Source organism: Salvia splendens, chromosome 19 (genome assembly GCF_004379255.2).
Source record: "Salvia splendens isolate huo1 chromosome 19, SspV2, whole genome shotgun sequence".
Lineage (NCBI taxonomy): Eukaryota > Viridiplantae > Streptophyta > Magnoliopsida > Lamiales > Lamiaceae > Salvia > Salvia splendens.
In genome coordinates, this window is record NC_056050.1 from 1,741,623 (window position 1) to 1,748,834 (window position 7,212).

At 42.2% G+C, this 7,212-nt stretch overlaps 1 protein-coding gene across 1 annotated transcript; it reads left to right on the forward strand.

Moving 5' to 3' along the window:
• Positions 1-4,398: 4,398 nt before the first annotated feature.
• On the forward strand, positions 4,399-6,398 carry LOC121778153. The gene is made up of 2 exons (XM_042175453.1): positions 4,399-4,672; positions 5,264-6,398. The coding sequence occupies exon 2, from the start codon at positions 5,308-5,310 to the stop codon at positions 6,181-6,183; it is 876 nt and encodes a 291-aa protein (XP_042031387.1). The 5' UTR covers positions 4,399-4,672; positions 5,264-5,307; the 3' UTR covers positions 6,184-6,398.
• The last annotated feature ends 814 nt before the right edge of the window (positions 6,399-7,212 follow it).

A 7,212-nucleotide genomic window follows, 5' to 3' on the forward strand; every position in this document is an offset into this window, starting at 1 on the left:
ATCAATACCGACGATTGTACAAGTTCTTGGCTGGATTGAACCCTCAATTCGAGGGAACCCGGAGAGACATTCTGAAAGAAGTCCCGGCGCCACCAGTGGATGTCGCGTACGGATGGATCAAAAGGGAGGCTACCCCGGCTGAAGATTATGCCGGCAGCAAACCCCGAACCAACCGGCGCAACGAATGGCGTGGGACTCGGATTTGCAGCCCGAAACGTCCGATTCCCACCCCAACCGGCAACACCCCGTCAAGGACAGAACCCAGCCGCCACCAACAACCGCCGCACGGCCCCCAAACTCGACAAAACCAAGTTATGGTGCTCGAATTGCGGCATGAACAAACATACTCGAGAAACATGCTTCAAGTTAATCGGCTTCCCGGAGTGGTGGGAGGAAAACCAAAAAGGAAAAGCAAAATTGGCCATTGGAATGGAGGAAGGAGGCGGAACAGATACCAGTGTTCGCGGACGAACAGCCGACGGTGGAGGCTCGCGCGACGGCGGCGGCAGGCGAGGGGACGACGTCGGGCAGGCAGCCTTTGCCGGACGGGTCGAAGGGGGAGAGAACGACGGAGGTATCGGGCTAGGGTTTAACAAACCCAGCCCAACTTACTCTTTTAATTCAAGTCCATGCAATTTTCAGAAATTACGGAATTTACCCCGTTTTTTGCATGATGCCCCCTGTGCTTTGCCTATTCCGAAAAAGAACCCCAAAATTGATGATGATTTATATGTGAGCCCTAATAGTTTTGAAATATTGCATAAGTGGCCTGTTGCATGTGCGGTTACAAATACGTCTAGGGAGAGGAATAATCAGTAGATTTTCGACTGTGGGGCCACCGACACTATGACACATGATAAAAATGATTTTGTGAATTTCTGTGGTACTATGAAAAGTCAAATACAAACCGCAGATGGGGAATTAACTTCAGTAGAGGGGAGTGGGACAATTGAGATTTCACCGACGTTGAGGCTGTCTAATTGTCTCTATGTTCCGAAACTATCACATAAATTGATGTCTATTAGCCACATGACGAAGGAATTGAATTGCACATTACTAATGCATCCTGATTTTTGTGTATTACAGGATATCAGGACGAGGAGGATAATTGGGCGTGGCACTGAGCGTCAAGGCCTCTACTATGTTGACGAGATGGCTCACCAAGGCAGTGCCGCAATGCTGGCTCACGGATCTGCGACTCGAGACGCTTGGTTGTGGCACAGACGCTTAGGTCATCCATCTCTCGGTTACTTTAAACTGCTTTTTCCTAAATTTTCCCATCTCAAGGATTTTGATTACGAATCGTGTGTTTTGGCAAAAAGCCATAGACAATCTTTTAAATCTTCTGAAACTCGTGTTGCAAGTCTTTTTTCCTTAGTACATGCTGATGTTTGGGGCCCTGCGCCCGTTACTGGTGATCATGGTTTTCGATATTTTTTGCTATTTGTGGATGATTGTTCGAGAATGACATGGGTTTATTTTTTGAAAAACAAATCTGAAGTTTATGAAAATTTGTCCTTTTTTACAAACTCATTCAAACCCAATTTCAAACAACCATTCAAATTCTTAGATCTGATAATGGGAGGGAGTTTGTAAATCATGACATGTCAAAATTTTTTGTTGATAACGGGTTAGTTCATCAAACCTCATGCCCATATACCCCCGAACAAAATGGAGTAGCTGAGAGAAAGAACATAATCATTATGGAAATAACTCGTGCTTTGTTTTTTTGATTCTAATGTTCCGAAATTTTTTATGGCCTGAAGCAGTTGCAACTTCTGTTTATTTGGTAAATCGTCTTCCTACAAAAATTTTGAAAATGAAAACCCCTTTACAGTTGTTGTCATCACTAGCCAAGATACCCGAATCTCTTACCCTACCCCTTAGAATATTTGGATGTTCGGTTTATGTCCATGTCCCAAAACACGAGAGAACGAAATTTTCCGCTTGCGCCATTAAATGTGTCTTTTTGGGGTACGGGATAGATCAAAAAGGTTATAGGTGTTTCGATCCGTCATCTAGAAAGATAATAACAACCATGAATTGCAATTTTTGGAGAGTGAATACTACTATACCAATCTTAGTGGTCAGGGGGAGAGGTGTGAAATTATACCTAGAACAAGTGGACCCCTAAATTGGTTTGTGTCATCACCAAGCGAATCTGTTGTGGAACCAACAGAGATGGTTAGCACTGCCGCCGATCCTGTCTCGTCGACAGTGGAGCCTCCTCGACCGCCGGGCCCTAACGATCCTCCTCCAGTGATATCTGAGGTAATTACTGAAACTGGAGTCAATAGTGCAAATATTCCTAATGACTCTGTCGCAGAACAAGTGGAAAGTGCTGCTGTTGACGGGGATACTGGACAGTACATACTTCCTAATCGAAGCACAAGGGGCATTCCACCTAAGAGGTACAGTCCAGAACGGATATCAAAGAAGAGCAGATATTCAATGGCGAACTTGGCAACCGCAAACATGACAGAAATGGCAAGGGCATTTATGACAGCCCTGTATGATGAAGAAGAAATCCCCAGAACGGCAGAAGAAGCTATGGAAATCCCACATTGGAGAGAGGCAATGCTCGTGGAAATGAGTGCACTAATGAAAAGCAAGACATGGGAGGTGTGTATAAGGCCCGAAGGATCAAGACTAGTGGGGTGCCGATGGGTGTTCACAATCAAAAGGAAGCTAGATGGATCAATTGATCGCTACAAAGCAAGGCTAGTAGCGAAAGGGTACACTCAGACCTACGGAGTTGACTATGCAGAAACGTTTTCACCAGTAGCCAAGATGAGTACTATTCGAGTGTTGTTCTCCATCGCCGCAACAAAGAATTGGCCACTACATCAATTTGACGTTACTAACGCCTTCTTGCATGGAGAGCTTACTCGACCCATTTATATGGAAGCTCCGCCAGGGTTTGAGGGGGAGTTCAAGGCAGGAAAGGTATGTAGACTCAAGAAGACCTTATATGGGTTAAAACAGTCACCCAGGGCATGGTTTGGAAGATTTACAGAAGTAATGAAGAAATATGGGTACAAACAGAGTAACTCAGATCACACTCTGTTTCTGAAGAAGAAGGACGGGAAACTCACATGCTTGATAATCTATGTGGATGATATGATTCTCACCGGGGATGATGAGGAAGAAATAAGGCAATTGAGAGAGAATTTGTTCGCCGAATTTGAAATGAAAGACCTGGGCCTATTGAAATATTTCCTAGGTATCGAAGTAATGCGGTCCAAGAAAGGAATATTCATAAGCCAAAGGAAGTATGTGTTGGATCTCCTGGCCGAAGTGGGAATGCTGGATTGCAAGCCGGCAGAGACTCCAATGATGCAGAATCATGGCCTTCGACTGACTGAAGGGGCCGAACTCACCCACCAAACAAGATATCAACGTCTGGTGGGTAAACTTATCTATCTTTCTCACACTAGACCCGATATTGCATATGTTGTGGGAGTAGTGAGTCAGTTCATGCATAAGCCTCAAGCCGATCACTGGGAAGCAGCCTTGAGGATTGTGCGCTATTTGAAGGGGACACCAGGACATGGGATCTTGTTCGAAAACCATGGGAATTTAGAGGTACATGGGTTCACCGATGCGGACTGGGCTGGGAACCCGAATGATCGAAAGTCGACTGCAGGATATTTTACCTTTGTTGGAGGCAACTTGGTGACTTGACGAAGTAAGAAGCAAAAGGTAGTAGCACTCTCAAGTGCAGAAGCAGAATTTCGTGGGATCAAAAGTGGAGTGACAGAAATCCTATGGTTAAAGAAGTTGTTGACCGAACTTGGCCTAATGTCAAAGGGGCCATGCAAACTCTTTTGTGATAATAAAGCGGCAATCAGCATATCTGAAAATCCGGTACAACATGATCGAACAAAGCATGTGGAGACCGACATTTTATCAAGGAGAATATAGAATCAAAGGTGATAGACCTTCCGTTTGTTCGTTCAAAAGATCAGTTAGCAGATATTTTAACAAAGGCCGTGGATGCAAGGAGTTTCGCCGAGGTATTGGGCAAGTTAAAAATGGGAAGTCCCATTGTTTAACTTGAGGGGGAGTGTTGGAAGAATCAAGCTAAAATCAAGGGAGATACACAAAGATTGTGGAATCAATTAGAAGTATTCTTTCCGGAATTATAGCTAGGGTAAATCATAGAATATCTTACCATATGTAAATATTGGCTCTTCCTATTTAAGCCTGTAACATTCATTCTTGTGTGATACGATTAATATGAATAAAAGATCCTTTCTCAACACGTATAATTAAATTTGGATCCATATGTGATTAACCGATAAAAATGTCATAAGCAACGTAAATATATACACGTGAAATTCGACACCATAAAATCCAATATTAACAAAAAAAACCCACTCAAAAGCCCATATTAACAAAATGACCCCCCTGAGAATCCAGTAATATTCGATTTGTGTACCCACAATGACGATGATCGCTACTGAAGGAGGTGGTTATCGTGTGTGAAGAGCGACAAAGGCGGAAGAGAGAGAGACAGAGTGTTCCGGTCTTCTCTCGCAACCCTAAAATTCCAACCAATTTACTTCCATACTTGTACGGTATAAAAACTCGACGAAACCCCCATTTCCACAATCTTCACCCTATAACCGCGCGCATCTATCGCGGTTCTCTCTATTTATTCACATCAAAGGTAACTCGCGCCTTCAATTTTGTTGGAAATACATTTGGATTTGATGTATAATGAATCTGGACATGTATGATCCGGAATGAAATTCGAATTTAGATGCGTTGATTTTTGCGAGCGTCGAATTTCGGTGTTTTTTGGTTAGGTATTTCCAATGCGGCTTTATACTTACAGTGAGGTAGTTTCTATTTAACATCACACTAATTGAATTTGTTCTGTTGTTTATGCTTTGTAAATTATAGCAGTTTCATCAATATTCAGCCAAAAAACATCAGATGCTGCTGCAATTTTCCAGTTTATTTAAATTTTCATGATGTTAGGGGTGAAATGCTATTCATCTGCTGTTTCTGATGATTTACAGATGGATTAGTTTGATTTTATCACCAGAAAACTGTAAATGTTAGTTTTGGAGTATTATAAATTTCTTAAAAATTAATGTTGAAGATGGTATGTGGAACATGTGATGAACAGCTCTGTTTTGTTATGGCTATGCATATTCCTCTAATTATGTAAAATCTGGTAGCTATGTAGTTTGTTTAGCATTGTATAGCTTATTACTGATTGCCTCGTTTGATTCGTTATTGTTCGTGTACCTAGTTTATCTGTTGAGGGTGTTGGGTTCATCAAAGATTGGATTGACAATGGCCAAATCGAAGAAGCTGGAGAGGAGATCGGACTCCCAGCACCATATAGTAGGCCTGCGTAAGCTGTCATCTAGGTGCACGAAGGTCTGTGGAGACGCCCACAATGGGAAAAAAGCATCCGAAAAGAAGGAGTGGGAAGATGCAGAATGCTCGGTCTGCTTGGAGTTTCCTCACAACGCTGTTCTCTTGCTCTGTTCCTCGTATGACAAGGGCTGTCGTCCTTACATGTGCGCTACTAGCCAGCGCTACTCCAATTGTCTTGAGCAGTACACGAAGGTCACCCCGGACTGGAGCTCAAAAACATGGAAAACAACTTCAGCTGCCTCTGAACTCTCCGGGATTTTGTGCCCCCTTTGCCGCGGCCAGGTGAAAGGCTGGACTGTGGTGGCGCCCGCGCGGAGATATCTCAATTCAAAGAAGAGGGCCTGCGTGCAGGAAGGCTGCTCGTTCGTGGGCCGCTACAAAGAGCTTAGGAAACACGTCAAGTTAGAGCACCCTCTGGCCCGCCCCCGGGATGTCGACCCTTTGCACGCTGAGAAGTGGAAAAAGCTCGAGAACGAGAGGGACATCAGCGACGTGATCAGCACGATCCGATCCACCATGCCTGGGGCGATTGTCGTTGGTGACTACGTGATTGAGAGGGGCCGTCACAGTTACAGGGACTACGACGATTATGATGATTTGGACGATGATGATGACAGTACTGATGATGATGATATGGACGACTTGAGGTTCAGCGGACCATCGTACGGCGGGCGGTGGGATAGCGGAGCTCGAGTTGCAGCACCCGACAGGCGCCATCGTCCTCCCGGGCAACGGGCGAGATTATTCGCGCAACGGATTACGGGGAGGCTCAGAGGGCAAGGCAGGTAAAGTGGTTGGTTTGGAAGGAAATTTAGATTGTTTTTGCATTAGTATGTATTATTGGGTAGTGAAAAGTTTATTGTTGGTTTTTGTTAGTTTTGTACAACGCCGCTTTGCTGATCGTAGTTCCTTTCCACTTAACATAATCCTCAAATATGAAAAAGAAAGATAGAAAGAAAAGCATGTAACAGTATTAATCTACATGATTTTCTTTTTTGGTGCTATTTTATTATATCTGTCATCTTCAAAATTTCTATCTTTTGTTCCCTTTTTGTGATTCAATATATATTTTTGGGTTAATTATCAAATCTCTGATTTATAGTGATTTTATTAGGTTAGTGATTTTATCAATCTAGCATGATCTTTAAAATTTATAAATTCTCTCTTAATTTCAGCGTCAATTTATCAAAATCCTATCCTAACCTTTCCATTCGTTTTTCATATAATCATTTTTTAAAAGTAAAAATTAAGTGAAATATTAATATCTGGCATTCAACCTCTTTTTTTTCGAAGCAAAATAATACTCTAGATGGAGTACTTCACTATATATTTTGGGCCTTAGAAAAGGACTTCACATACATAGTGGGATGCAATTTTGATCCCATCTAATTATTTTGTGGGCCATTCTGGTGAAGAAAGCCTAGTAACTTCATTCCAATGTTTTAAAAACTGGACCAATAAGCGAACCGGCGATGCTACTGGTTCATAGTTCAATTGGTCCAATCGGTTGAACCACTAGTCGGACCGAATACTGTAGATAATTAAATATACTCCATCTGTCCCATTGAAAATGAAACGTTTTCCTTTTTTGATTGTCCCATTAAAAATGAAACGTTTCCTAAAATGGAAACAACTCTATCTCTATTTTTTCATCTCTCTTACTTTATTCTCTCTTCACTAACACACAAAACAACACTATATAAAATCCCGTGCCGATTCCCAAATGTTGCATATTTACAATTTAATATATGATAAAATATTGTATTAATTACACATTACAAAAAAAATAAATCATATATATCTCTAAATATAAATTTT

Bases quoted from the DNA above. Each gene is read 5' to 3' on its own strand.
- LOC121778153 (XM_042175453.1), top strand. From the start codon at position 5,308: ATGGCCAAATCGAAGAAGCTGGAGAGGAGATCGGACTCCCAGCACCAT.